Below are 27,407 nucleotides of genomic sequence, written 5' to 3' on the forward strand. Positions count from 1 at the left end.
CCAACTCCAGAACCGACCCCCGAGCCTACTCCTGAGCCTACTCCCGAGCCTACTCCTGAGCCTCCTTCTGGAAACTGTGGAGCTCAGAAATACCCAACGTCACCCAGGGGTCTGCAGAGTACGACTCCTGGATCCAGCATTTCCGCGTGTTCTGAGTCCTGTCTCGCGAATCCCAGTTGCAGGTTCTTCTTCTTATACTCGCAGACGACCTGCTATATCTTCACCATTCCGTTGTCTGAGGTCACTCAATTTACCGTCACCAACCGAGTTCTACTATATGAAAGGTCTTGCTTCGAGCCGGTTGTCACACCTACTCCCACTCCTACTCCTACTCCTACTCCTACTCCTACTCCTACTCCTGAACCCACTCCTCAGTCTCTCGTGTGCCATCAAAAGGGCTACGCCAGCGGTCAGGACGGATCCTCAGCCTACAGTGTCCAAACCGCAGACAGTGATGCTTCCTGCCTTGCGATCTGTCGATCCCAGTCCCAATGCACGTTTGTCATCCTCGCCAGTCAAAGAGACTGCTTCCTCTACAATACCGTCTACAATAGGAACTCGCCAGTGGTCCCACTGGATTACATTTCGCTCTCTGAGAGGGATTGTGACATCTAGATGTAGTGACTTTCAATTTCATGGCTGAAAGGGGACAGAAGGAGTCGGTTTAACGTGTTCCGACAGTGACGAGGTGCCAACAGCTGTATATATCTAGTTAATTCCATAACAATAATATCGTCATACAGATCAAACCTTAGCTTTTTGGTGTAATTGTTGTATCCCGTGCAATAGTGGTCTCTAGTAATGATTTTGTATACAGTTAAAGATTCTGCACGATAATTAAGTGAGGACTATGAACACATTACTGCAACAAATTCCAATGGAAGATTTCAGTGAGATTGTGTTTGGTAAGATAAGAAAGGATCTTCTAGAAGAGACTTAGATAACTCCTTGTTGTTTTTGCCTTTCAGCTGCTTAATTCCATTGACTTCATTGACGATAAATTACTTGTATACAATATGTCACAGACAATCCACGGATTACTATGTGCCTCTAAAATATATAAGGGTGGTCGAAACTAGATGCATGAGAAATACAAAGAAACATATGTAAGTAGATAGTTTTAATCTTAACAAGACACATTAACAGTAAAGCTCTTGAGTACTTCACAGATAGAAATACACCGTGATAACTAAAACTACGACAGCATTGCTTGGTAGATAGGAGACAGTGGCGTGCCCCCGAATTTCTGTACGACCTAAACGACTTCGTAAAGACGGTATTTGTTCGATGGCATTGCGGTGTGGCATAGACATGAGATTAGGAAACATACTGTAATTAATCAATGATAATGGTTCATCCAATAACGAATATGGCCAGTGCGTGAACACGTTCAGCCGATAAACCACATTGTATTACTACTAAGAATAGCCAGAAGTGCAGCCTTAAACGGTTCATCTAACACTGTATATTCGGCAGTAGGATTTCCTTGAATAAGTATAATAATCGATGAGCCACTTGGCACAAGTGACTGTTAGAAATTCCAGATATTGATATCATCGCCGATGAAAGCATCATCGAAGGCAGGTGTCAAGAGTGCAAGAGTACTGTAACCAAAAAAGGAAAACTGTATTTAATACACAGACACCATTGCTTCGCTTGAGGAAAACATTACTTGTAGACAAAGCGCCCGATTTGAAACCCCACACACATGGTATCGTGAACCAGATTACATAACACAAGTCCCCCCATATAACGCCAGAGGAATGCAAGAACAGAAAAGCTTCCATACACTGAGTTGGAAGAAGATAGAAGAAACTGTGAACAGGAAAATAGAATCACCCCTTCTAACCCACAATATCGATGTCACCATCCGCATCAATATCGTCTTCGCCATCAGCATCTAAATCGCCTTCACCTTTGAGTATAAGTGGTAACTGCGGTCTCACGGCTTCAAACTCCCTCGTAGCCTTGGCCGCTTCATCCATAAGCCCATTGCGCCGGTATGTATTGATACAAAGACCAGCTGCAACAGCCATCCACAGGGGCTTCCGACCTTTGATTGCCTGTGATCTCGCTGCACGGATAGCTTGGATACTCTTCTCGCCCACTGTATCAGCGAAGAAGCGTGCGACAAAGTAGCACATTGTCATGGCTACAAACTCGAAGTTTTGCGTCTTTTGAGAAATCTCTTGAGCTATGCCGACGGCTTGCTGAACAGTCTTCTTCTGGTGAGAGATGGCGGCAGCTTCGCCGTGGAAGGCATGGACGAGACGGAAAGCCATGCGTATGTACTGATTTGGATGATCTTCGCAAAAGGGTTTGAGTTGCTCTAACAGCATGCTGGACTGGAAATGTTGTGGGTGGTTAGGATCGCGAAGAATGAGTAAGCGGTTCAAGGCTGCCATGACTGCTATATCAGCTCGAGCTGGAACCGCGTGACCTTTCTCCGGTATTGCAAGAACTTCTCCAGAAGAAGTTGTTATTGCAGATTCAAGATTGCCATTGACCTGATCGTTGACAGATGAAAGGTATGCAAGGGTGCGGGTAAAGGCTCCCTGACTGTTGTATGGAGGCAGAGCGATTCGCTTCTTCAGTCCACTAAGAACATCTTCAGCCGTTGCGTGGTCGTCCCGAGAGCAAGCCATGAGTCCGATGGAGAACATCGAATACCATTCCAACATCATGTTCCACTCAATCCGAGCGAATGTAAGAGAAGGCGGTATGCCCATGAGGTTTCGACGCTTCGCGGATTCCCTAAACCGTTGGCGAGCTTCCTTCATGTATATCAAGCCCTTCTCATGCACATGATGCTCCAGAGCACAGATGTGAAAGCATAGTGCTTTGAGATCCTCCTGTGGAAGCCAAGCAAAAACGAGTTCATCTTTTCTCTCAGCGTTCTTCCTGAACACGCCACCTGTGTCGAACGTCAGGTTACCACCATAGCTTCGCTCAATGAGAACAGTAAAGACTCCGGTTTCGGAACCCCCCTTTTCATCTTTCTTGCCCAATATAGCTTCGAGAAGGGACGTTGCTTTCTGTGTGTCTGGTCGGCCAGTCTGGATGCCACTAGCAATATCAATGACATCAATCAGAGTGCCGAAAGAGCCCAGATCTTTAGCTGACACCTGGAGTTGTAAACTCCGCGCTGCTGCAATAGCGCGTTGAACTTGCTCAAGCCGATCTGCGGCGCCAGACCGCAGATGGACCATCGCTTCAAGCGCACAACACGCCACATATATGGCACGATCTCCACGTCGCTCCGCATGGCCCTGTATCGCGTGCAATTGCTGTAGGACCATGACTATTTCCACACGACCTGGTATTTGCAATGCCAGTGTCACCTTGAGGAAGCGCAATGCGTATACCCAAGCAATATGTTGAAAAGTCTCTGCTTCAGATATTGGTTTGTCTAAGGACTTCAACCCGGCTCGATGGTTCGTCTTGAACTGGTACCGCGCTTGGAGATGGAGGGCAGCAAACTTCAAATCCTGTAATCTATGTCTGCCACACAGTGATATTTGCTTGGAAAGAATCTCTTCAATGCGACTTGAAATATCCGTAGCCTCAATGTCCGTCTCTTCTATCATAAGACTTGCATATCTTAGGCGTAACTTTGCTTCATCCCTAGGTGGCATATTAAAATCCCTCAACACAGTATCCATACACCCCATAGCAGTAGATATAAGTTTGTAGTATTGTCTGACATCAGCTTCCTTTCTTTGACTCCCCAAAAGTGATCCCATACCCCGTGCGGCAGCAATGTATTCGTCAGCTGCCGTAAGAAGCAGATCGGAGAGTTCAGCAGGAAGGGCCTTTTGAGGAACATGTGCACGCTTCGTTGGTGTAAGCTGGTGGGACGAAGAGGCTCGAGGTATGACGACCTGAGGGTGCATTTTCGGTTTGGACGAAGGCGGTTGTGTACCTGGACTTGCATATTGGCTGGTCGGCGTCTGGGTAGGGGGTAGTACACGCTGCTGTTGAGGAGTAGTCTGTGGTTGAAGGGGCGCTCGCTGCAGGTTCTGGTTCTGTGTCGGCGTGTTCGCGGGTCGGGGCTGGGGTCTAGGTCCATTCTCTTGTTGCGACGATGACTGCTGGACTGGCTTCGCGACAGGCATGACCTGCGGCTGTTGTGCGCTATATCGATGTTGCTGATCAACCGAGCCATCTGTATGAGGAATTCCCACACTGCTTGTACGTTGCACTGGCACCTGCACATGCCGTATTCGCGGGGGTTGCATTTGCATAGGAGACCCATAGTTGGCTGTCCTCGCTGGAATTACTACCTGTGGCTGTGATCGATATTGTGGCTGCTGGGGAGGTCGCTGGGCGGGTTGTTGGACAGGTTGCTGGACAGGTTGCTGAGGAGGTCGCTGTACAGGCTGCTGGTTAGGTTGTTGAGTAGGTTGTCGTGGAGGCTGTTGGGGAGATTGCTGGGGAAGTCGTTGCATAGGCTGCTGCATATGCTGCTGCGGTTGTTGCGGGCGTTGCTGAGGGCTCTGCTGAATATACTGCTGTGAGTTCTGCCTTGAATGCTGCTGCATATGTTGTGGTTGTTGCATTTGCGGCGGCATCTGCTGGTATTGCTGGTACTGCTGATTCGAGGGCCGGGGCATGACGGGCTGTGGCGGAACCTGATATGGCGCTGGCTGTGACTGTGAATAGCCCTGTTGCATGGGCATCTGCATATGCATTGGAGGATATTGTGGGTAGCCATGTTGTTGCTGGTAGCCGTTGGGCGGCGGTTGCTGCTGTTGTGGAGGCGGCGGCGCATACGGGTTATACTGGCCGTTCGGATAGCCTTGCGGCGGCCAGTTGTACCGGGGGTCCATTAGAAGACTGTAGCGAAAAAGGATCACGATTATTCAATGCGAAAGCGTTGCATGGTGGGCGAAAGCGGGGGTGAGGATGTCAAGACATGAGTGACATGGGCAATCGCGAAGGACGGGAAGTCGCGAACGCGCCAGGCTACTGGAGCGCGATTGGCAGATAGACGCGCGCTTGTAGCATCACTTGATACGGTCTAGTGGGCTCACAAGCCGAGGCTCTTTTCAAACGTGTCCAGCGCTATAGATTTATTTCGTCCTGGGTCTGAAATGGATTTGATTGTTCTCTTGCTCCTCGTCTAGCCGTAAAAGTTAAAGGTTCCACAGTTTTATACGCATCATAGGCGAGATACCTACACATCCAGACAATCGGCGTGCCTTGACAAAGAGTTAGCATATAGGAAAGGATTCTCCAGCCCCATATTTGTTCACATCCCGAGGCATTCCGGACGACACATGTGAAAGGAGAATTGAATTACAAGAAGAGAAAGAAGCTTTTTTGTTATCTCGTTTCCAGCACACTGCATTCCCAGCAAAAGCCACCATGTTCAACTTATCGTGGCTGCTAGGCCACAGCAAAACCACCTACACATCCCACCAATCTCCTGCAACTCTAACAACAAAGACTGGATCGAAGACCACATTAGAAGAAGTCGCTGCCTCCTCAATTCCGCCATGTCGCCTGAACCCTTTCCTCTTCAACGGCCACCTACAAACCATGTACACGGCTGTCAAAGACCCAGGCCCACCAGTTTACTATAAGAGGCAAATCTTCAACTCAAACCATTCTGTCTACCCGGGTACCTTTGCCGTCGACTTCGCAGTAGATCTATCTGAGGGCAGCCCAAATCCACCGGAAAGAACGCCAGAAGAAAAGGATGAACCGCTTCCAGCTCGCACCACCAACTTTACCAAGGAAGAATGGGAAGGCATTGCAAGCTCAGATTCAAAACCCATGCTGGTAGCCCTTCACGGTCTCAGTGGCGGATCTCACGAAGTCTACCTCCGCGAAACCCTCGCACCGCTCATCGCATCCGGTTGGGCTGCCTGCGTAGTAAATGGACGAGGCTGTGCTCTCTCTAAAATCACCACGCCCCAGCTCTTCAACGCCCGCGCAACATGGGATGTCCGGCAAACCATCATCGAGCTGCGTAACCTGTTCCCCAACCGACCCCTATACGGCGTTGGATTCAGTCTAGGCGCCAATATCCTAACCAACTACTGCGGCGAAGAAGGCGACAAGTGCCTCCTACGTGCAGCCGTTGCCTGCAGCAACCCCTGGAACCTCGAAGTCTGCAACACAGAATTGCAGCGTACATATCTTGGTCTCCATGTCTATTCGCGCACTATGGGTAAAAATCTCCTAGGCCTTTTCAATCAGCATCGCGAGCAGATATCCAAGAATCCTGGTCTCGACGTTGACGCCGTATTGCGCAGTAGATTCCTGCATGAATTCGACCGCCAGGTTCAGTGTCCAACATGGGGATATCCGACAGAGGGCGCATACTATCGTGATTCGCAAAGCGTGGACGCACTGCTTGCGGTTCGCATCCCGTTCCTTGGTATCAACGCCGAAGACGACCCAATTTCTAGCAAGGCCGGCTTGCCATATCAGGAGGTGAAGCAGAATCCCAATGTGCTACTTTGCACGACGGACTGGGGCGGCCATTTGGGAAGTTTCATGTTGGGCGGCGGAAGATGGTTTGCCGTTGCAACGTCCAAGTTCTTGACCAAGATAAATGAAGAGGTTGACTTTGAGGCATCCAAAAGCGTGGGTGAGGGAAACGAGGGCGTGAATATGGGCGGGTTACAAGGAAAGAAATATCCAATCTTTGATCCAAACCATCGAAGGCTGATATTACCTGAGGCGTAGGAGCGAGTAGAGGGCGGTGGTGGTAGTGATTTTCATTGAATGGTATTTGGGTATCATAGACTTGCTCTAGATTTCGTAGACCGCGTATAGACTTAGCCCTTTGTCTGATCGACTTTTTTTCTCATGCTACTTTTGCTCATACGTTCTTTGCGCATGATGCTTTCGAAAACAGCTCTTCTTGTAGTGAAAATTAGCGCTCTCCTCAGTTTTTCTTTCCCTCTCGCCCTTATGCTCCACATAAAACTCAAAACTCCATATATACTGTGTTCGCCTCATGTTCTCGCACTGCTTCAGCCGAAGCTAACCCTCTTCTTTTGCTTGAACTTCCTGTCCTTTTCCTTGATCTTGTCTCCCTCATCACTCTTTGCACTCGGCTCGCTGTGCCTCTTCCTCTTCTTCTTCTTGAGATCCTGTTTCCTCTCCTCAAATTTGGCCTCCTTGTCTTCTTTTCTCGCCTCGGCTTCTTTCCTCTTGGCTTCACGAATCTCCTCCAACTGGCGCGCTTTGGCAATCTTGGACTCGAGGTGCCCTTCTTTCTCGGCGTTGACAACGGACATGATGGCCATCTGCAACAGTAGCATGATTAGTAAGATTGGCATCTAAGGTACAACTTGCGAAAGAGAAATTAGGGGGACAAGAAGTTCCATACCATGCTAGCCGGATCATCCACAAACTTCTTTCCCTTCTTGACGCCTTTTGGCTTCGCAATGCCAGCGGGGATGATGCCGTTGAGCGCTGGGATGTCCAGTTCTTTCTCTGTATACACCCTCTTTTTCTTTTTGCCATCTCTTGTTACGATTGATTTGGTCTTTTGCTCGCCACCTGGTTTAGCCAACGACAACGACTTTTGCTTGCGCTTCGATATGCCCTCTGGCGCACTTCCAGTAGGTTTCGATTTCGATTTCGATTTTGAGGATTTACTGGAGCTGCCGCCAGATTTTCCTTTGGCGCCTTTGCCTTTGGAAGCCGGTTTGGTTGCGCCCATCTTGGCGAAAGCAGGAAACGGGCCGGTAAGAGTAGTGCTTAGAAAAGTTCTGTGAAGTGGAATGAATAAACGGCAGCGCTGGGGACTTTTTTTGGGCAGATCGGCGTTTTGGAGCTGCCGATGGGGAACGTCAAGTGCCAAGGCAACAGGCGCGCGACCCCAGCAGGCGCATCCGCAGCGACAGCTTCCCCAGCATCATCACGCCCTGCCTCGCTGCTCAACGACTCTTCCCAACGCCCGCACCCACATTTATCTCATAGTCGCATACGGAGGTCTCAAGTCATCATGGAGGGTTCAAATCGCCTTTTCCGCTTCCCGAAGCCCGCATGGCTGAACAGCGCAAACACAAGGACCGCAGGCGTCTACATTGCAGGAGCTCTGGTGCGAACTACTCCATATAGCCAACAGTACTGATGCATATACTGATATCGCCTTGCAGTTCGCTCTCGGTTTCTATACCCTCATCGACATATCGGTATGGTCCAAGTCGGCCATGAACGGCTCCGACCCACGCGTCCATATCACTTTCGTCGACTGGGTCCCGGGCATTTGCAGCGCCCTCGGCATGCTAGTCATCAACAGCATTGACAAGTCGCGACTCTCTGCTGATAGCTTCTCTTACTCTGGAAACGGTGTCGCGTGGAAGGCTAGGCTAGTGCTGTTCCTGGGCTTCGCGCTGCTGGCCGGCGGATTGGCGGGAAGTGTGGTGGTTATGGTTATGAAGTTTGTTGTGCCAGAGCACACATGGCCAACCCTGTGGATGGGCGTTGGCAATGTTGTTGCCAATGCGCTGGTTATGCTGAGGTGAGTACACAGTCTCGAAGGAATGCGCGAGCATGCTTGCTAACATGTCACAGTTCCGCGGTGCTTTGGGTTGCACAGAACATGGAGGATGAGTACACGTACAACCTGGCGTTGTAAGAGTGCGACGTGAAGTTGAAGTCTGTTGGGTATAGCTTGTCCGACGTCATCCGGATTGAGGGATGGTTGTGTTACGCAGGATACTTTATGTTGAGGCGCTGAGCGGAGCGACAATGATCGCAATGTACGAATATGCTTGAGATGCTAGTTTCCATTGATTCAATAGCCTTTGTCATGTTTCATATCCGGTTGATCAAGGAGTTTGCATTTACATTCTCGTTGTAGTTCTTTTGGTTCAACCAATGCATTATGTCCAACATACTCGTACAAGAACGCTCATAAAAACTGTACAGGTAACAGAAATATGCAGTAGCAACAGTCCATCCATCCAGGCATGTAGCCTTCATTACCAAAGTGTCTCGACTTCTTTTCGAGGCGCCAAGCCATGCGCTTGGGGATAGTATGTATGCGGTCCCTCATTGCTGAGTTCCGCCGGCTAGTCAGAAGTCCTCTTGCTCCTGGAAGAACAGCGTGAAGCTGATGATGGTCGCGTAAATCAACAGACCGCCGAAGATAGACATGGCTGCGGCACCTCCTGCGATTTCAGCCGAATGCCACAGGAGCGTTGGGAGCGCTGGTGTGAGTCAGTCTTGGGTTCGATTCAAGTTTCCACAGGTCCTTTGCGCTTTCTCTTGAGAGTGCAAGCACGCAACCGCCCGAGGCGCATACCGAACGCATATTCCAGGAGAGCACTTACCGATACCCATGACCACGAAGAAGCCGGTCAAGAACCTTCCAAAGTCGACCACACCGTTTCCAGAACTCTCCATAAAGTCATCATGGTTCGCTGCTCTGCTGCAAAGCCAGTTGGGTAGGGGTGCGATTACGTAGGTCGCAACAACGAGGAGCGTGAGGTAGTTGTGGAAGAGCGCGGCGGAGAGAATGACGAGAAGAAAGCCTATCGCGAGGACCTATCGTGTATTCCATTAGCATTTGACGACATGCGATCAGGGAACGCGCAAGGATGCGCCAGCTTGACGTACGAAGGACAGTCCGATGATGGTCTTGATGCCGGCCATGCTGAAATCGTGCTTGATGCCGCAGATACAATATAGTAGTCGTTAACGAATAGACGCCTGATTCCTGTGATATCAATCCCCGTTCCGGCGAAGATGTGAGAGCTGCGGTGTGGTTGGTCTTGTTGCGTGTGGTCCAGACGCCTGCTGGTGAGGTTGCGCGCTAGGGTGCTGCCTACCTGCCAAGCATCGGAGCTTCTGGAGCTCGTCGTCAACGACGGCTGCGGGAACCTCCAGCAACACCATCACAACCACTACACATTGCCCTACTCCGCCGCAACGCAATCTCCTGGTGACAGCACCTCGCCGCGTGCACACCAGTCATTGTCCTAGCCAAGGTCTTGCTACCGTGAAACCAATCAACCCGTTTTTGGCTCTAACAACCCCACAAATCCCACCTTCATCATGTTCAGAAACAACTACGACAACGACTCGGTCACCTTCTCGCCACAGGGTCGTATCTTTCAGGTCGAGTATGCACAAGAGGCTGTCAAGCAGGGTTCAGTTGTTGTAGGCATTGTCAGCAAGACACACGCAGTACTTGCAGCAATCAAGGTAGACGCCTCCATTGCTGGTTTGATGTCGACAAATATAGCTAACACGCCATACAGCGAAATGCCGAGGAGCTCTCTTCATACCAGAAGAAGATCATCCCCGTGGATTCCCACTTTGGTGTCGCCCTTGCTGGTCTCGCCTCCGATGCCCGCGTTCTCTCCAACTTTATGAAACAGCAATCACTCGCATCCCGCCTCACGTACGACCGCGCCATTCCTCTCTCTGAAATCACTTCGCGTATTGCAGACCGTGCACAAACCAACACGCAGCAGTATGGACGGAGACCTTACGGTGTTGGGTTGTTGATTGCAGGTGTAGACGCAAAGGGACCTCACCTGTTTGAATTCCAGCCCAGTGGTGTCACACAGGAGATGATCGCATGCGGTATTGGAGCCAGGAGTCAGATGGCAAGGACATACCTCGAGAGGCATCTGGATGAGTTCGAAGGCGCCAGCAGGGAGGAGTTGATCAAGCACGCTCTGAGATCACTGAAGGAGTCGCTATCACAGGACAAGGAGCTAACAGTCGACAACACCAGCGTCGGTATTGGTGGCATTGGCGAGAACTTTGCGCTTTACGAGGGCCAGGATCTTGCTGAGTGGCTAGACGCTACGTTCGAGAACAGAGAAGGCGGCGATGACGCGGAGGGCGGCGAGGCTATGGAGCTGTAGGAGGCTTAGTTTCTCACGGTTCACTACAAGCATCATAGGTCTCAGGCGTAGGACCAGGAGTGCTCCTTGACGAGGGGTTACTGTAGATCACGACACGGCTGCGCTTTTACCAGCAGGCAGTCTATGAAAATATAATGAACATGACTCCAAGACCATTTCAGAGTACTGTTGTTTTGCCGAAAACTGAATGAGTGCGCGGAATGGTGGTGATATGGCTGCTTGAGAGCTGTCGGTGATTGTTCACGTGATGTTCCAAGCTCCGAGCCGCATCCGCGAAATCTCGCTGCAGCTCAACCTTTGCCAACTGCATCCGCAACCCGCAAAACCCGTTCATAGCCACGAAACCACATCCAACCATCACAATGGCATTCGCGTGGAAAGCCGCCGGTCTCACGTACGCCTTCCCGACCCTGCAGTCGCTGCATTTCTGCCATTGGAACCGCCATTGACTCTTGAGCAGCTACAACCGCTACATTGCCGTCGCATCGCGCGTCGTACGTCGCTCGCTCAAGGATGACAAGCGCATTGCTGCTGAGCGAAGGGGCGAGAGCGAACTCAAGTTTGCGAAGTGGGAAGTGAGTGCATACCTGAAGTTGAGGGGAGGCAGGCTAGGCAGGAACTAATGAATTGGGCAGAATGGCAAGCAGGGCGAGGTAAAGGACCTCAACGCTGCCGCACTCCAGGCACAGGCCGATGCCGCCAAGTCTTCGTAAATCAATTCAGGAGGAGACGACAAGGGCACGATAGGGTGATATGGAATGCGGAGAGGAGCTGGGGGAGGATGGACGTATACTCTGTACTATCAAGCCGTACGGGGAGGATTTAGGTCAATTCATGACAAAACTGAACTAAATAGCTCTCCCGGTCTCTCACAATACTTTTTCTGTGCTCGTAGACAGTTGTTTTGGGAATTGCCTTAGTGACCACCAGTGCCGGTCATCAGGGCTTGTCTTAGGTGCTGCACCTGCAACTCGGCTGTCACAATCTTCCCGCCCTGGAAAACGACTCCACCTCACAACATGGCAGATGCGTCTAATAGCCACAGCACAGCCCCTGCGCAGAATCTGGACGTAAATAATAATCCCGACATTGCCGGTATACTGAGAGCGATCTGGTCGTGCTGCAACTATGCACCTCACTAATGTCATGCTCAGATCTGTCGCATGCGCAAGAGCCCGCGCCTGTCTTTCAGCCGACTACTCCCACTGACTTGCCCCTGAGACAGTCGAAACATTCGGTGGGCGGGACACGGCCGAAGATTCATGATGTGACCGAGAAGTTTACACGAGCGTGTAATGGTAAGTCGACCGATGTGAACATTGGAGGGGCATGGCGGGGCTGTGCCGTGAAGCCGCCTGCCGCCCGCGATGACCCAAGTATCACTACATATACGGAATCAGACGGTAGCTGACAGATGAAATAGCTCTGGAAGTCGGTCAACTAGTTAAAGATGACTACTTTACGCTCTTTGAGTCTATTGGGGCAATCGAGGTAGCCGACTCTTGCAACTGAAGTTGGCTTCTTACTGATCCGGATCAACAGATCATGGATCCCAAGATGGATAGTGGATTCCTCCAACCCGGAGAGACTCTAGAAGACGACTATGATACACTAACACCCCTTCTACCAGAGGAACTTATCGGCATCATGGACCAACTGTTGTGCTACGAAATGGCATGGCACACAGGCTATCCTTTGTCACAGACACTCTTTACATCCGTCTACATTGACAAGCTACTATGGCCAGAAGTCAAGGCACTGGAGCAAGCGCAATTCTACCGTGGCGAAATTCCCAACGAAAGAAAACCTGGACCATTACTAGACGTACTAAGGGCGTATTGCTTAGGTTTGATCAAGGGATGTGACCTTGTGATAGCGAAGGTCACTGGTAGAGACTACTATGAAGAGGAGGATTTTTGTACACACACGTATAACCGAGTATTGTTCGTGAGCACGCCAATGGATGCTTTTTTGAGAGAGTTGGATGCTGCCGTTGACATAATAGAGGAGTAAGTACTTTCGTCTTTACAGACTATTTGCGGCAAGCTTACAATCGGCAGTCCCGATCTTGATATCAACGACGCTCTTCGAAAAGCCGTTCTATCGAGACTAGAATTACGGACAGATTTGCTTCAGGCTTTTGACGTGGATCTTGCGGTTGAGGGAATGCCCTACTCTTGGCCGCCGGTACTCGAGATTATTGACACGCTAAGGACTACTCATCAACTTGGCCAGACAGTACCTGGTGCTTTCAGTCCGAAAATGCAACGGCGGCTTGCCTCTACCGTTCCTCCACGGCCTATTGTTGAACTAGATTTCAAAGATGCGTTAGGAAAGCTAGAGAATATGGCGTCCGCTTGCCACGAAGCCACTCGGTTGATCTCCATCAAGCTTGATCCGCTCGAATACCAATCATTCCTCTGGCACTTCTCGTCCCGTTCGCCACCAACCCTCACATATTCCAGATCATATCTATCAAATATTGTGCACCATCCAGAAATGTACAATCCAGCAATGTCGTTGTCGCTTGGGGACGTAAAAACTCTCGTTTTGCCCGCCTCTCCCATTCTAGACCCCGGCAACTGGACTCTCTCACCACCACGCAACCCACTTCTCCCCAAGCCACCACGCCTCCAGCTGGCCCTTATCATGGACGATTTTGTAGAGCGCGCAGACCAAGCCTACCTCGACCTCTGGGTTGCCTTGGTCCAGAACCGGTGTCGAGTCCGGCGCATGTTGAGGCACGTTATTGGCCACTGGGATATGCTGCAATCCGAGGCAAGTGTAACCGACAGTGAAATCTCCGCTGCAGCCAACGAAATGGGTGTATCCGACGCTGTCATGGAATTCTCTCTCTCGACATGGGCATACCACAAGAAGCTCTGGATCATCGAAAAAATGATCCTACTTGGCTTCGAGCAGGAAATCTACCTCCCAGACGAATACGCAGGAATGTACCTCTTCCTCTCTCTCATTACCACGCGCAGAAAAGAGCTGCTGCGTAGAGTCCAAACGCACTATACCACCCACAAATTCAACCTCCTCCGCCAAGGAAAAATGCAAGAGAAGCAGCAAGTAGACGACGCGGAGCCGTATGTCGCCAGTCTAATCGCCGAAGCGGAAGCAACCGCTTCCTTCAGTCTAGCTTTAGCACGCTTCTACATTGTACTATTGTATTTGCATCTCCTACCTATCCCCAGCCGTCCCTTTTCTACCGAGAAACTGCGCTACGAAGTCCGCATGAAACCGTTTCTAGGGCTTCAGCCCCCCGAGGTCCCGGACTTTGATGACTTCAAAGCGCACACTCAGCTATATGGCGATGTGGCTTCGCCTTCTCCTGAGTTCGCTGAACACGTAGCGCACTTGAACTCGGCGCTGTGGAGCGAGATTGATGGACAACTTAGGACGGCGAAAGCGGCGTTTGCAGAGTACAAGCGGATTGGCGTGCAGGCGGCGAAAGCGGAGGGTGTGGAGAGTAGTTGGGATGGAGAGGTGCAGAATGCAGTGGCGAGTTGTGTGGCGTTGGGTTTGGTGGTTACGGAGATTAAGGAGTGGGTTGCGGAGAAGGGGGTGAACGTATCGGGTATCAAGGTTGAGATTTCAGAGGCGGGGGCAGGGAAGAGATATGCGGATGGGTGGGTTGTACCAAAGGTTGTCAAGGAGTGAGGTATATGTTTGGTTCGAGTATGCGGATGCGTAAAAGATCCAGTGTTCGCATCTGTTGTAGATAGGATATATAATCGATTTCCCTGTTCATCATACGTGTGAAACTACGAACCCGGGTATCATATCAAATCATGCGCCTAAAAACACCTTTAACCCATTTGCCTTTCCTTTCCCCCTCACGCATCACTATCTCATACCCCTTTACCCCTTATACTTCCTCAACACATCCTCACTAACCCTCTTTACACTCCTCGCCGAGACGCCCCTCTCCCCACGCTGCTTACTCTTGATACTCGCCTCATTAATCAATCTACACAGTACTCAGTCAGCGTCCCTTCTTCCAATCCACCACCACTATCAAGATATCCATACAAATCCCTAGGGAAAAAAAGGAAATGGGAAAGAAATGACTCACTCTTGCATAAACAGCACATAGTTCAAATAGATCTAACCCCACAGGTTAGCTACATCTCCTCTGTCCTTTTCCCCCCTTGTTCAATGTTCACCTTCGGTGTATACGGAAAAGGGGGAAGGGTGAATTAGAACGTACGAGAATATCAACATTCTTGCTGAGCGGCCTGTTCGAATGCGCTTTTACTATTTTCTTGACTGTGCCGCGGGGGTAGAGGGTAGGTGCCATGGTGTAGGGAGATGTGATTTCCACTTTTTTCTTTGTGTTGCGCGTCTTTGACTTTTTTTCTAATAAGTAGTGGTAGATGTCAATGTGGTATTATGTAAAGTGACTCTGTGGGTTGTGATGTCTTGACTCTTTGGTGGGCGTGTATGGCCGGGGGACGTGTTTGGGTGTTGGCGTTAGACACTGGTCAATGACATGCCAAGGCTGACGCGCGGGCACGTGAGAGCTACAGTTTGGTCTGATGTGATCCACGACCTGCGTCATAGCCCATATACGTACGTAGTGCATTCACCAATTGATCTCAAAATGATAACTATCTCACATACTAACGCGGCAATTGGTTTCAAACAACCCAACTGAACAAAAGAACTCTCATATGAGATGCATCTATCGGGACTATCACAAGATAATGTTACACAAGCCCCGGCCAAACGAGATTCTCCCTCTAAACTTCACTACAAGATTGTTGTATTTACGCTTTGAGGCCAAGGTCTTCAGCATATGGTAGTTGGAAAAGATCACCAACAGCTGATACTGAAGCGGTGGACTCAAGTAGTTCCTTGGCGGCCTGTATCCATTTGTTAGCATATTGCATAGATCCCAGAAACGAGAATGGACTTACCTTCTTGAGAGTCTCTTCTGAGACACCATCAATCTTCTTGGCAACCTCGTCAATTTGGTATGGTTGAGTGTTGTGGATCAGACCGTTGCCAGTAAGCTCAAGACCAGCGCGGATATCCTGGCCGTTCTCGAGCTCCTTGAACTTGGCGGCGGCCTTTGCCTTGGAGACCTCCTCGCTTGAGATCTCACCAGCGGCGATCTTCTTGATGGCATCAACGGAAGCCTGGGCGGTTTGTGCGACAGCCTTGGCGGAACCGGTGATGGTGGTGTAGAGGAGACCGGCGTCGGAGTAGATGGCGCTGGTGGTCGTGACCTTGGCACCTGGTGCGGCGGCCTGTCCGAGCTTGGTGAAACCTGCCGACCACTTGATGGCTGATTGACCACCGAGCAGAGAGCTGAGAACAGCGATTTCGGGCTTGTAGAACTTGCCGGTGATGGAGCTGGAACCAGGGAAAGCAATGACCATGGCGTTGCCGCCATCGTGGGCAATACGCTCCTCACCACCGTAGTACTTGCTCTGTTCGGCACCAATGCTTGACTCCTGGGCAGCGGAGCTGGGAACGTTGTCGAAGAACTCGCCAACCCACTTGGAGAACTGGCCGTGGTCGGCACCGTTAGCGACAACGGCGAAGTTGGGCTTGGCGTAGGCAATCTTGGAGTAGTACTCAATGGTCTCGGCGTCGAGGTACTTGGTGTACGGGGTGGGCGAAGCGGAGGCAGTTGGGGTACCGAGGCCACGGTGAAAAGCGAGGCCGTGGGCAGACTGGGTGGCCATATCTGTGACGCTGGCGAGGAAGCGCTTGTGGGCGAAGTGAATCAAGGGAAGGACCTCCTCATTGTAGACGTGGGCTGCATCATGTTAGCTGGGGCTCATTGTCGTCTCATTTCCCCACTGGGGCGCTCGGCATACGCAGGTACTTGGTGGAGCTGGCGACCTCGCCGAGGAGCTCGATAAAGTATGGCAGGTCATCGCGGAGGAACTTTGCCTCGAGGACCAGGTTCTCGCGCGAGTGATGGGCGTTCAATGAGGCGCCTAGAAGCTCGGATTCGCGGACAATGCGCAGTGTTGAGCGCCTCTCGGTGCCCTGTAGATCAATTGAGCGTCAGCCGGGCTGTATGAGTGCGATGATGCATGTTCAATGGCGTACCCGGAAAGCGAAGTTGGCCAGGCCCTCGGTCAGGCCAGGCAATGGCTGGAAGCGGGTACCAGCCTTGGATACGAGAGCCAGAGTCGTCGTAGGGCCGGCAAAGTCTCTGCTGGCATACTTGACGCCCTTGGCCTCGCCGGACTGGTACTGGAAGGAGCCTGAAGCTGGGGCAGCGAGTCCACGGCGCTGGGCCGGGCGGACGGCCTGCTGGCGGGCTGCACGCTGCGCGCCCCGGCAGGCGGTCGTTCGGGAGAGCATCGTGTAGAGGGCGCCGGGCGGAGGGCTGTGGATGGGGTGGGAGGCGGCAATGGATGGAGATACGTCTTGGGGTGAGGTGGATGCAGAGGGTCGACATCACAAAGTTCGTAGAGCGCCAAGGCCAGTAAGTGCCTTCGCTCCCCTCGCCATTGGCCGGTGCGGGTGCCAGAGAGCAGCCACCCCACCCGTCTCCATTTCGAGAAAGTCGGCTTGCGCTTTTCCATTCTCCCATTGCAACCATTCACTCTGCTCTACACACAGCTTCCGCCTCTCTCCTCCACCCTTTGGCCTCTAATCCCCCACCAATGTCTCCCCGGTAGCACTGCCCCCTCCTAGATATCTGGCAAATATCTAGGCCCAGACATGTCTTACAACCAGCGCGAGACTCCGGTAAGCTGCGCGCCCGCCGCCATGCGCTTCCACCACATGATTCATGACCAACACTGCTCCAGATACTCGCGGATCTCTGCACTCTCCTTGTCGAGGACATCTATGGCGAACTTGCATCTGTACGTTTGACAACGAAAAAATTATTTGCGCAAGCTGCCCTGCATGACGAGAAATTCTGCTCCAGTCATGCGACAGGCGCATTCGAGTCACCTTTTCTAACTACTCACAGCGAGTATACTCAGTGCTCGCGCGCCATGGACGACAGAGCCTCGCCTCCATCGCCCGCGCTTCCTACCTAAACGCCCGGCAAATCAAATATGGCCTCGTCATTCTCCTCCAGCAGCACCTTATCTTCCACTCCGGTAGCGATGCGCCCTTGACCTACTACGAAATCGACTGGCAAAACTCGTACGCAATCGTCCGCTTTGGCAAGGTCACGAAGCTGGTCGAAGATCGCTTTGGCAAAAAGGCTGCCAATGTTATGTCCAACCTGCTCGCCCTCGGCCACACACGCATCACCGATTTGAAAGAAGCATACTTCCCACCCGAGATAGACAGTGATGATGAGTCAGACGATGGCGCTGCAAACGGCGCTGGCTCCAAGCGAAAGCGCACCAACGGTGCTCATGTAAACGGTCACGCAAAGACAAATGGTGCTACAAATGGGGTTCCCTCTGAATTGGAGGATGTAAAGCCAGACCCGGCAACGCTGGCAAACGGCAACGGAAAAACCAACGGCGTACACAAGGCTTCCAAGGTCGACGGGGTGTCACAGAACGGCACACCGAAGGAGCCTGGTCAAGAGCAAGATGATAGTGATATCACTTCCATTGACGAGCTATACGAGCTCATCCAAACCTTGATCGAAAACGGATGGGTCAGGACTGTTACGGAAACCCAGTATCTCTCCCCTGGAGACATGCACGACATGCTCTACCAAGAGTCCATTGAACAAGACAATGCAGGCATCACACCTACTGGAACCAAAGATAAAGATATAGTCAACAGAGGCACCCTGGCCCGCAAGCGTGCAATGCGCGACGAGTGGCTGAACGTTCCAAAGTTTGCGCGGCAAACCAATGGATCTAACAAAAGAGTGAAGACTAACGGAGCGAACGGTTGGGCTGTACCATCATCGGATGACGACATTGTTATCCGCGTCAATCCTGAGAAGATTGCTGTTGCAATGCGAACACAGCAACTAGTCCATCTGGTACAACAACGTTTGGGATCAGTCACTGCACGTGTATACCAGACCATGTTGCGCATGCTGGAATCGAAGACGCCTCGTTGCTGGGAGGAATGGCCTGAGCCGCACTTGGCTAATGTTGAACCATCTACAGAAAACAACATCGACCCTCGTTTTCTCATCACTGCGCGTGACGTTGCAGTAAAGCTCAGTCGAGAGCAGGACCTGGATATCTTTGAAGGTCTTGACCCTAATGCGGCTGTGCAAATCACTCGGAAGGGGCACGTCAACCGAACCAACATCTGGACGGCACCAACGGATCCTGCGAAGCTCAATATGGAAGAGAAGACAAAAGTCGTAGACAAACACATACAAATGCTGGCAGAAGACCCGTTTCACTTTGTCACTTGGCATTCGCGCGCCGGATTCTCACAATGGCACATTGAGTTCGACGAGATTGCGAGACAAATGATACAGAATGAAGTTGAAAACACTATCTCAGCAAGAAAAGGCACGATAGGCGTAAAACTCATCCGGGCCCTGCGGAAGAAGGGTAGACTTGACGAACGTGCAATCTGCAATGTCATGATGATGTCCGCCAATGACATTCGCGGCATCGTCAATGACCTTACAGTTCAAGGCATTGTTCAGACTCAGGAGATCCCCAAGGTCGACAGACGAGAAGCCAAACACTCTCTCCACCTGGTCTGGTATGACCGACAGCGCGCTCGCGAGAAACTGCTCCACGACACATACAAGGGAATGGTGCGCATCCTTCAGCGCATAGCCTACGAACGAGAGAAAGTACAATTCCTCCTTACCAAAGCGGAACGTTCCGATGTTGTGGGAAATGAAGAGAAGTGGCTGAGCAAAGGCGAGCTGGATGCACTCAGAAAATGGAAGGAAGTGCAAGAAAAATTACTCTTGCAGCTCTTCCGTGAGGATGATCTAGTGGCCACTTTGCGCGACTTCCATGGCCCATTGATTTCCGCATAGGGCTATCATCTTGCATTTGTCTACGTGACCGGCTTCGGCCCCAAAATTTGTGCGAGAGCATTTATCAATCCGGCGTTCTATGGAAACATTTTTCCGTCTGGATTCAGTATTCAGCGCATCATCAAAAAAGCTACTGGTATGAAACGATACCCCCTAGCATCTGGGCGGCGTTATAATCTCTTTCGACGATTTCATTGTAAGATTTGCGAGAGCTATGAGAGCTACAAAAGGAAGACTGGCAGTAATTGATTGTGTTTTCTGTTAAGACATGGGCATTATGTACATTCAATACACTACAAATACGCTTCGAACTATTTATCGTCATGTCATTACCTGGGACCAATCATTCAAAAGTGATTTTTTGTTCAAAGGTGCTGTTGTCATAACCAAAAAGATTTCTTTGTTCTTGAGTATACAATGAGCTTGTGCATGACCATCAGGATCTCGACATGTTCTTGTGACAAGTCCCTTTTAGCATTGTTGAAATTAAATCCTCGATTATGTTACTGTGATTTCCGTAGTCATGAAAAAGTATTCTGATACATCAACTGCAGAACTCGATATCTCATTTTGTCTTAGGAAAGTACGTCTGCGTGACTAACCATGTCTCCTCGCATTACCAAAACCTCCCTTCGCCGCGAACATAGCTCCAGCACCGTCTCCAATCAAGAAAGCCAGCTCGTGCGAAGATCAGCGCGTCTAGCAAAAAGGGCCACATGGCAGAGATATGCATCTCGCACTCAATCCGATAGCTCACCAGCTCGCGCAAAAATTCACACCAACACCATTACTGCACCATTTAACATCGCAACCTTTGTTAAACCCAACAACTCCCGTCGCTCTCAACCACCCGCACTCCCATTCATAATTGACTCAACTGCTGACTCTACATCATCATCATCATCATCATCATCATCCGAATACCCGGACAGCGACATCGAACTCGCCACACAAGATGACCAATGTACCCCCTTTCCCCCTCCTCACACACCCTCCCTAACACGCGCCACACGACACAAGCGTAGTACAAGCTCCAACAGTACCTACGCATCCAGCAACGAATCCTACGAACTCGATGGTTTCGTCGTCAGCGACAACCACACCGACGACATTGACTACGGCTACGACGCCGACAAGTCCGCCGCAGATGAAATCCAAAGAAAAAGCAGTATCTGCTCTACATCGTCCGAGAACACTTTGTTCGTCCCCGAGGTCAAGGTTAAGAAGAAGAAGAAATTGCTCCACGAACATCTACCGTTTCGTAATAAACAGCTTGGAACGACATCTTCAGAAGATGTAGCAGAGCAAATCTCAGATGCTATACTGCTTTTCTCGCGGAGGTGTAATAGGGGGAGGAAGGCTATGGGTGTTAGAGTTACGGATGGGGATATGCGGGATAGGGAGGTGAGGGAGGGGTTGGAGAGAGCAGGGAAGTTGGGATTGGTTGAGAAAAAGGAGGTGAAGGTTGGGTGTGTAGTATGGTATTTTGGGGCCCAGGGTGACAAGAGTGTCATGTGAATGACAGAGAGGCAGCGTGCTTATGGGACTTGGGATTCGCTAGGCCTTACTTTGGCAAATTGTAAGAGACATGAAAAAGTCTTGGATGTTGTCTGAGTATGTGGATAATAGGATAAGTCGGAACAGTGATGCTGGAATGCGACATGTAGCATGCAGTTCCAAGAGTATTCTTGCACGTGATTGTGATCGGCGGTTCCAGTATACAGTCGAGGTACTCTGAGAATGTTATTAGAGCCGTAGTATTGGCTAGGAACAAGAACTAGAAAAGGGACGATGCGAAGTGCGGCGCGGGGGACACCGGGAAGCCAGGTTGGGATGCTTGCAATAACCGGGTATTTTGAGTTCGGAAATGGACTTGCGCATATCTTGCGTGCATAAGCCATGTAACCACGGTAAGGGCCGCAACACTATGTGCGTTCTATAGTTACAATGTACCATGTACCATACCTCATGTCCAAGATAGATGACTATGATTGCAAGAGTTGATGCTTTAATCTTGGGTAAAGGCTCAGCGGTTCTGGGACAGCTGGCAGTGGAGTCGAGAAGGAAATGAGCGATTGCGCCAAGTCTGCAGATGCAAACAACCGGATGTAGACAGTGAATACCGTTGGCCGGTGGCGTGAAGTACCCCAGACTACCTCGTTCGTTATACCTCCCACTCCCAAATCCCACCCGCAAGGGCAGATACTGGCCTTGCGACGAACTACATAAAGTCTATTCTCTTTTAAGGCTAGGTAGCCCCAGCTTGTTTGCCTGAACAGTGAGCGCAACGTCATCTGGTTCGGTAGTCGAGCGCCAGCAATTTACATGGCGCAGAAGAATAGATTAACCTGCCGGAGGGGGACCGGGAAATGTGCTCTCACAACCCAGTCGAGCACTATCAGTTCATATATGCAACCTGGTTATAGGTATTCGCTTGCAGGACCTAGTGGCGGCCAAAAATCAACCTCAAGAGATAACAAAAAAAGGAAAGCTACGATGAACAATGTCATTCAAAAAGACGAGGTCATGTTAAACAACGCCGTGTGGGTATCCCAAGGCGCGCTAGTGGCATGAAGGAGCCGAGAAGCAATCACCACTTAACAGCCGACGCGAGGATGCGGCACAGAACATCGGCGCCCAGTATCTAGCTGGTTGATCAACAGTCCTCTGAGAACACACAAAGAAGGGCCATAGATGAAGTCAAAGTCGCCTAGCGCTTGGGGATTCTTGTCACCCACTCGTATCTAGTCATGCGTTCGGCCAAGCATATGTCAAGCCCAATTCCAAGGCCTACCCCAATATCATCCGCCGACTATGTTCCCTTCAGGCATAGCGTACTTACAGGAGACAAGACTACTTGCTCGGCGGCCGGAGTACATAGCCTAGTATCCGTCCAAGAAGCAGCGTCGACGATGCACCTTCATCAAATGTGGGGACTTTGACAGTCATGAGGTGGCGTCTTCGGTGCATGTTTCGAGAAGATGCGGGGGCTCAGGTACCGCTTTTTCCCCATCATGTGGCCGAATATCGGTTTGGAGAAGCCAGTCAATGGAGCTCGACTACGGCATTACGGACATTGGCACCGGCTGAAGCAATTTGGAGATTGATGAAGACTTCATAGCCGCCAGCCCAAAGGGTCGACAGCCAGCATACAAATAAGGCTCGAGAACTTCACTGTTTGTCTTTCTCTACGCAACTCACCACATTCCTTCTTGGTTCTCAAAGATGCTTTCCAACGTCTTTCTCACCACTGCGCTCGCAGCCGGCCTGGCTCAGGCCCTGCCCCAGGCCACGCCTACTCCAACCGCTGCGCCCTCTGGCAACCCTTTCGCTGGCAAGAACTTCTATGCCAACCCATACTACTCGTCTGAAGTTCACACCCTGGCCATGCCCTCGCTTCCAGCCTCGCTGAAGCCTGCTGCTACCGCCGTGGCCAAGGTCGGATCATTCGTGTGGATGGACACCATGGCCAAGGTTCCTCTCATGGACACCTACCTCGCCGACATCAAGGCCAAGAACGCTGCTGGCGCAAACCTCATGGGTACTTTCGTCGTCTACGACCTTCCCGACCGTGACTGCGCCGCTCTGGCCTCCAACGGTGAACTCAAGATTGACGACGGTGGCGTCGAGAAGTACAAGACCCAGTACATTGACAAGATTGCCGCCATCATCAAGAAGTACCCCGACGTCAAGATCAACCTTGCCATTGAGCCCGATTCGCTTGCCAACATGGTCACCAACATGGGTGTACAGAAGTGCTCACGTGCCGCCCCATACTACAAGGAGCTCACTGCCTACGCCCTCAAGACACTCAACTTCAACAACGTCGACATGTACATGGACGGTGGCCACGCTGGTTGGCTCGGCTGGGACGCCAACATTGGCCCCACCGCGAAGCTCTTCGCAGAGGTCTACAAGGCTGCTGGTTCTCCTCGTGGTGTCCGTGGTATCGTCACCAACGTCAGCAACTACAACGCTCTCCGCATCTCCTCGTGCCCATCTATCACCCAAGGAAACAAGAACTGTGACGAGGAGCGCTACATCAACGCTCTGGCTCCTCTCCTCAAGAACGAGGGTTTCCCTGCTCACTTCATCGTCGACCAGGGCCGCTCCGGAAAGGTGCCCACTAACCAGCAGGAGTGGGGTGACTGGTGCAACGTCTCAGGTGCTGGCTTCGGTACCCGTCCCACCACCAACACTGGCAATGCCCTCATTGATGCTATCGTCTGGGTCAAGCCCGGTGGCGAGGTACGTACTATATCTATGAAAACCCTAACTTGATTTTTGCAACTGCTAACATGTTATTCAGTCTGACGGTACCTCTGACACCAGCGCTGCCCGTTACGATGCCCACTGCGGCAGGAACAGCGCTTTCAAGCCCGCTCCCGAGGCCGGAACCTGGTTCCAGGCTTACTTCGAGATGCTTCTCAAGAACGCTAACCCTGCTCTTGCTTAAGCGTCTGATTCTTTTAGAGAAGCTTGGGTAGATTGTTAGAAGGGAAAAATGTTCTGCCAGTGGTATTCACTGAAGAGTTGGCGGGATTATAAATATGGCTTTGGAACTAGAATAGGCAACGTTTGATGTTGTAGTTCGTGTAAATATTATACCTTTTGGAGCTAGTATGAGTATCTCTGTAAACATGGTGATGTTGAATTAGTTCCAATTGTGCCTCTTCAAATTATGTGTTTTAGAATAAAATAAAACCCCCGATGTCTTCTTTTTGCGTCAATGCGCACTAGTGAGGAAAGATAAAATGCTGGTAATTGAGTGCTGTGAGTGCCGTAAGACAATGCTTCAGGAGATATTGGATGATGGAAGCCACATGTCTTGGCAGGTGTCAGCCACAACTCTGGCCTCAAGAGGGGCGGTGCATGTCCCTCATCACGTCTGACAGTCCGCGCCCCCACTGCTCCCTTTCTTTAGCCCTTCTCTCCTAAAAACCTCTCTTCGTTTGTGTCAATCGCTTTCTTCCGGTGCGCACAGCCGTCCGACACTCGTTTCGTCGCTGCGCGCCTTTTGCGCCGAACAGAAACCTCATGCGTCCCCTGCCCTATCGATAACCTAGCGGAGAGGGCAATGCAACGCCCGAAGCCTTGGACTCTGCAGTTGAGACTGCTCATATACCTCTTCGCTGCAGTTTCCTGCCTTACACTATGGACATCCTTTACGCCGCGCTTGTTCGCCTGCGCCGAAGTCCTCGGCGCACCTGATACCGACCTTTCTGACGCCCCTATATTACGTGCGCTCGTAGGCGATGGCCTTTCGGATATCGGGGATGCTAGTCATGATGGAGAAGAAAGTGAGGGCTACGAGCCCGAATTTGGATACCTTGACCGAGACTTGATCGGACGACAAGTAGAGGAGATGGACCGACTGGTCAACAATCAGAAGATGGAGAAGGATATTGATCCTGAGAGTACGATACACTTTGTGCTGGAGCGAAGCCAGCTGAGTTTGAGCCGCGTCGATGAAAATTCTGAGGATGCTCTGGAAGCACGAGGAACAGACAACATGTCGCATGGAGACATGGCAGAGGCGCAGGATAGTAAGGGACTGAGCAAACGGCAGTCTAACGGTACTCGTGTATGGCTCACGGCCAACACCTGTAAACAGCCCGTGCCTAATGGCAATGCGACCGAAGCATCCAAAAACCATCCCCAGCTCGTCATGTATGTGTCGACTTCACCTGACAACAAGAGACCTGGACCAAGCAATACCGATAACACAATTACGAATCTTACGACGGGGCTGTTCAATAGCGGGTATGCCAGTTTTGATTTCAACACGACTTCGGACGTATATATTGGCATTTCGGCACCCAAGCTCGAAGAAGATTGGTTTGGGAGCTGGCACTTTGAGCTTGCTGCAAGTACCGACGGTCCCTATCACAACTACAACGCATCGGACCCATTCTTGTACATGATTGATACAGACAGCGAGTCTGCACTGTTCATCACGTACGACCTGGGCGATTCGAACTCGACCGAAGCCGTGAACAAGTGGAAACAGCAGAACCCCTTCTCGATGTACGCTTTCCAAGCGGGCGAGTACACACCAATCACGGGCATGGAGCGGTCGTACTGTGCAATCAAGGAGCAATTCAACGTGAATACCACTCGAAACTTTACGATTGATAGCAGGATTACTACAAAGTTTGGAGTAGACAAGAATGATAATTTCCCAAAGAACCAGTTCCACGTCAGGGGCCTGCAGCGGGCCACGACGTATAATGGTTTCGTGGTTATTGAAGGAAGCCAGGAGCCTGAGTACATTCCCGGTGCGGGTATGACGAGGGGCGGTGGACGAGTCTTCCAGGCCTTTAACTGGACGACCAAAGCAGGTATGAGATCACGACGTATCTACTCATTTCTAAGACCATGCTAACAAAGCAACTCAGACGACTCCTGCCAAGTCCTCTTCGACCTCGAGTTCTGCGACTCAGTCGCCTACGCTGTCCCCTCGAACGCAAGCTTCAAATTCAACGACACGGCCCTCGCCGAAATCTACGACAACCAAGCCCGCGACTACTACGCCAACTTCACCAAATCACTCGCCCAAGTCGCCTGTGACGCCAAACCCGAGTCGCAGTACTCGCTTGCACGCACATGCGAAGATTGCGAGCGCGACTACAAAAACTGGCTGTGCATGGTACTCATCCCGCGCTGCGAAGACTGGACCGCAAAAGACAGCTACCTCCAGCCCCGCAACATCAACGCGCCCTTTGCAAACGGCTCGGTCCCGCTACGCAACGAAGTCGCGCTGCAATTCAACGATACGTACCGTGAGAATGTGGGCTTCACACAGTCTCGCAATCCGCTGATTGACGAGCTGATTAAGCCGGGCCCGTACAAGGAAATGAAGCCGTGTGAGGACATTTGCTTTGATATTGTGCGGAGTTGTCCGGCAAAGCTGGGGTTTGCGTGTCCGAGTGGGCGGCAGAGAGAAGTCATGTATGGGAAGATGGATGCGGATCCGAATCGGTTGACGTGCAGTTTCCCCGGTGCGGTGGTGAAGCTGAATGCGAGGGGTGCGGCGGGGATGGTCGGGGTGAGTTGGTTGGGTGTTGCTGTTGGGTTGGTTGCTGCGATGGCTTGGATTTGAGGTGCGTTAGCATGAGCTGAGCATCGAGGTTCAGAATGGATAGTAAGATGCATAGGCATTGGAGAAGATGATCATGCTGGATTGGAGGGGGGTTTTTGGGATAAGCAAAAGTGGAAGCATCGCAAGGGCGTTTTGGAATATGTTCAAGTTGCAATAACAAGTTTTATTTTTTTGGTTCGTTTTCACTCGTGTACTGCATGTATTGCAGTGGGTTAGGTCCAGCTACTGTGCCTCACATGAAATACTCTGCCCTTAACTCTTTGCAAAGCGACATGTAACACAGCACAGAGAATTCCTACATCACTCTAAAAGACAAAAAGCTAGACACCCAAAATCCCCCAGTCCCCCAGAAAACGCTTTCCCTGAGCGCCAAAAGCCAAGCCACGCCAGAGCCCTTTTTCCCTTCCCCGTCCGAGCTCGAGCCGCTTCCACTCCCCCAAACTTACGCAAATGAAAAAAAAAAGCCCCGTCGAACGCATGGTAGGAGCGATCCTGTACGCCCTGCGCGCGGGCGATCCACTTGCCGGTGAAAGGGGGGAGGGGGGGTGCATGCACA

At 51.1% G+C, this 27,407-nt stretch overlaps 16 protein-coding genes across 16 annotated transcripts; 11 read left to right on the top strand and 5 right to left on the bottom strand.

Annotated features, from left to right (window-relative positions):
• Positions 1 to 615, top strand: COCCADRAFT_109477 (uncharacterized protein; the record flags this gene model as incomplete). Its single annotated transcript, XM_007719184.1, has 1 exon — positions 1 to 615. A coding segment is annotated over one exon (615 nt), but the record flags the coding sequence as incomplete, so codon positions are not given.
• Positions 616 to 1,844: 1,229 nt separating this feature from the next.
• On the bottom strand, positions 1,845 to 4,829 carry COCCADRAFT_9289 (uncharacterized protein; the record flags this gene model as incomplete). The annotated part of the gene is made up of 1 exon (XM_007719185.1): positions 1,845 to 4,829. The coding sequence occupies one exon, from the start codon at positions 4,827 to 4,829 to the stop codon at positions 1,845 to 1,847; it is 2,985 nt and encodes a 994-aa protein (XP_007717375.1).
• A 538-nt stretch (positions 4,830 to 5,367) lies between these two features.
• On the top strand, positions 5,368 to 6,696 carry COCCADRAFT_41145 (uncharacterized protein; the record flags this gene model as incomplete). Its single annotated transcript, XM_007719186.1, has 1 exon — positions 5,368 to 6,696. The coding sequence occupies one exon, from the start codon at positions 5,368 to 5,370 to the stop codon at positions 6,694 to 6,696; it is 1,329 nt and encodes a 442-aa protein (XP_007717376.1).
• Positions 6,697 to 6,986: 290 nt separating this feature from the next.
• On the bottom strand, positions 6,987 to 7,681 carry COCCADRAFT_41146 (uncharacterized protein; the record flags this gene model as incomplete). Its single annotated transcript, XM_007719187.1, has 2 exons — positions 6,987 to 7,262; positions 7,346 to 7,681. The coding sequence occupies 2 exons, from the start codon at positions 7,679 to 7,681 to the stop codon at positions 6,987 to 6,989; spliced, it is 612 nt and encodes a 203-aa protein (XP_007717377.1).
• A 285-nt stretch (positions 7,682 to 7,966) lies between these two features.
• On the top strand, positions 7,967 to 8,602 carry COCCADRAFT_109476 (uncharacterized protein; the record flags this gene model as incomplete). The annotated part of the gene is made up of 3 exons (XM_007719188.1): positions 7,967 to 8,062; positions 8,121 to 8,485; positions 8,539 to 8,602. The coding sequence occupies 3 exons, from the start codon at positions 7,967 to 7,969 to the stop codon at positions 8,600 to 8,602; spliced, it is 525 nt and encodes a 174-aa protein (XP_007717378.1).
• Positions 8,603 to 9,042: 440 nt separating this feature from the next.
• Positions 9,043 to 9,621, bottom strand: COCCADRAFT_9293 (uncharacterized protein; the record flags this gene model as incomplete). The annotated part of the gene is made up of 3 exons (XM_007719189.1): positions 9,043 to 9,176; positions 9,300 to 9,513; positions 9,586 to 9,621. The coding sequence occupies 3 exons, from the start codon at positions 9,619 to 9,621 to the stop codon at positions 9,043 to 9,045; spliced, it is 384 nt and encodes a 127-aa protein (XP_007717379.1).
• Positions 9,622 to 10,023: 402 nt separating this feature from the next.
• Positions 10,024 to 10,844, top strand: COCCADRAFT_9294 (uncharacterized protein; the record flags this gene model as incomplete). Its single annotated transcript, XM_007719190.1, has 2 exons — positions 10,024 to 10,173; positions 10,230 to 10,844. The coding sequence occupies 2 exons, from the start codon at positions 10,024 to 10,026 to the stop codon at positions 10,842 to 10,844; spliced, it is 765 nt and encodes a 254-aa protein (XP_007717380.1).
• Positions 10,845 to 11,206: 362 nt separating this feature from the next.
• COCCADRAFT_9295 (uncharacterized protein) lies at positions 11,207 to 11,557 on the top strand (the record flags this gene model as incomplete). The annotated part of the gene is made up of 3 exons (XM_007719191.1): positions 11,207 to 11,238; positions 11,305 to 11,419; positions 11,480 to 11,557. The coding sequence occupies 3 exons, from the start codon at positions 11,207 to 11,209 to the stop codon at positions 11,555 to 11,557; spliced, it is 225 nt and encodes a 74-aa protein (XP_007717381.1).
• A 306-nt stretch (positions 11,558 to 11,863) lies between these two features.
• COCCADRAFT_109475 (uncharacterized protein) lies at positions 11,864 to 14,510 on the top strand (the record flags this gene model as incomplete). Its single annotated transcript, XM_007719192.1, has 5 exons — positions 11,864 to 11,939; positions 11,999 to 12,142; positions 12,268 to 12,335; positions 12,387 to 12,853; positions 12,905 to 14,510. The coding sequence occupies 5 exons, from the start codon at positions 11,864 to 11,866 to the stop codon at positions 14,508 to 14,510; spliced, it is 2,361 nt and encodes a 786-aa protein (XP_007717382.1).
• A 201-nt stretch (positions 14,511 to 14,711) lies between these two features.
• On the bottom strand, positions 14,712 to 15,150 carry COCCADRAFT_109504 (uncharacterized protein; the record flags this gene model as incomplete). The annotated part of the gene is made up of 3 exons (XM_007719193.1): positions 14,712 to 14,820; positions 14,926 to 14,957; positions 15,061 to 15,150. 3 exons carry the CDS (start codon positions 15,148 to 15,150, stop codon positions 14,712 to 14,714), a joined length of 231 nt encoding a protein of 76 aa, XP_007717383.1.
• Positions 15,151 to 15,619: 469 nt separating this feature from the next.
• On the bottom strand, positions 15,620 to 17,174 carry COCCADRAFT_109496 (uncharacterized protein; the record flags this gene model as incomplete). The annotated part of the gene is made up of 4 exons (XM_007719194.1): positions 15,620 to 15,715; positions 15,770 to 16,617; positions 16,679 to 16,853; positions 16,917 to 17,174. 4 exons carry the CDS (start codon positions 17,172 to 17,174, stop codon positions 15,620 to 15,622), a joined length of 1,377 nt encoding a protein of 458 aa, XP_007717384.1.
• Positions 17,175 to 17,537: 363 nt separating this feature from the next.
• Positions 17,538 to 19,749, top strand: COCCADRAFT_9298 (uncharacterized protein; the record flags this gene model as incomplete). Its single annotated transcript, XM_007719195.1, has 3 exons — positions 17,538 to 17,564; positions 17,627 to 17,683; positions 17,794 to 19,749. The coding sequence occupies 3 exons, from the start codon at positions 17,538 to 17,540 to the stop codon at positions 19,747 to 19,749; spliced, it is 2,040 nt and encodes a 679-aa protein (XP_007717385.1).
• A 603-nt stretch (positions 19,750 to 20,352) lies between these two features.
• Positions 20,353 to 21,267, top strand: COCCADRAFT_30407 (uncharacterized protein; the record flags this gene model as incomplete). Its single annotated transcript, XM_007719196.1, has 1 exon — positions 20,353 to 21,267. The coding sequence occupies one exon, from the start codon at positions 20,353 to 20,355 to the stop codon at positions 21,265 to 21,267; it is 915 nt and encodes a 304-aa protein (XP_007717386.1).
• A 1,366-nt stretch (positions 21,268 to 22,633) lies between these two features.
• COCCADRAFT_109469 (uncharacterized protein) lies at positions 22,634 to 22,870 on the top strand (the record flags this gene model as incomplete). Its single annotated transcript, XM_007719197.1, has 1 exon — positions 22,634 to 22,870. A coding segment is annotated over one exon (237 nt), but the record flags the coding sequence as incomplete, so codon positions are not given.
• Positions 22,871 to 22,974: 104 nt separating this feature from the next.
• COCCADRAFT_109471 (glycoside hydrolase family 6 protein) lies at positions 22,975 to 24,205 on the top strand (the record flags this gene model as incomplete). The annotated part of the gene is made up of 2 exons (XM_007719198.1): positions 22,975 to 23,997; positions 24,059 to 24,205. The coding sequence occupies 2 exons, from the start codon at positions 22,975 to 22,977 to the stop codon at positions 24,203 to 24,205; spliced, it is 1,170 nt and encodes a 389-aa protein (XP_007717388.1).
• A 621-nt stretch (positions 24,206 to 24,826) lies between these two features.
• Positions 24,827 to 26,851, top strand: COCCADRAFT_109485 (uncharacterized protein; the record flags this gene model as incomplete). Its single annotated transcript, XM_007719199.1, has 2 exons — positions 24,827 to 26,090; positions 26,148 to 26,851. 2 exons carry the CDS (start codon positions 24,827 to 24,829, stop codon positions 26,849 to 26,851), a joined length of 1,968 nt encoding a protein of 655 aa, XP_007717389.1.
• Between the last annotated feature and the right edge of the window lie 556 nt (positions 26,852 to 27,407).

Source organism: Bipolaris zeicola, assembly GCF_000523435.1.
Source record: "Bipolaris zeicola 26-R-13 unplaced genomic scaffold scaffold_287, whole genome shotgun sequence".
NCBI classification, from domain to species: Eukaryota; Fungi; Ascomycota; class Dothideomycetes; order Pleosporales; family Pleosporaceae; genus Bipolaris; species Bipolaris zeicola.